We start from the raw sequence: 343 nt of genomic DNA, 5'->3' as shown, positions 1-343 counted from the left end.
CAAGAACTCCATTTTCAATGAATTCTGGGTCTGGGCGCTTAGCAGCCCCTACTTTCACATTTCTTCCTCTGAAACTCTTTGGTCTACTTCCATTTAGACTGAGATGGCTTCTCTTTCGACGGATTGATCCGGACTTCCCCACTTCAACACTCGCAGGAAAGAAAGAAAAGACCTGAATCCTACTGATACTGAAGCTGCTAACAGAGACTGAGCAGATATTGACCTATGAGATTTGTACACTTCGGCTTGGCACCTTCCTTTGGTTCGTGCTCGCACGGTCCGTTTCTCTGCCAATCTCGAATTCGAATCTTTGCTTACCCGTGGGCCTTCCAGGATCACTTTT

The 343-nt window shown here is 46.6% G+C and overlaps 1 protein-coding gene across 1 annotated transcript; it reads right to left on the bottom strand.

The window, feature by feature from the left end:
* Positions 1-7: 7 nt before the first annotated feature.
* Positions 8-339, bottom strand: LOC110034198 (the record flags this gene model as incomplete). Its single annotated transcript, XM_020738487.1, is given in 3 exon segments — positions 8-104; positions 106-141; positions 224-339. Coding segments are annotated over 3 exon segments (249 nt in total), but the record flags the coding sequence as incomplete, so codon positions are not given.
* Positions 340-343: the final 4 nt, after the last annotated feature.

This window comes from Phalaenopsis equestris, unplaced genomic scaffold (assembly GCF_001263595.1).
Source record: "Phalaenopsis equestris unplaced genomic scaffold, ASM126359v1 Scaffold170170, whole genome shotgun sequence".
In the NCBI taxonomy this organism is placed as follows: Eukaryota; Viridiplantae; Streptophyta; class Magnoliopsida; order Asparagales; family Orchidaceae; genus Phalaenopsis; species Phalaenopsis equestris.
The sequence above is the reverse complement of the archived record's forward strand: the minus strand, read 5'-3'. Positions and strand labels throughout refer to the sequence as shown.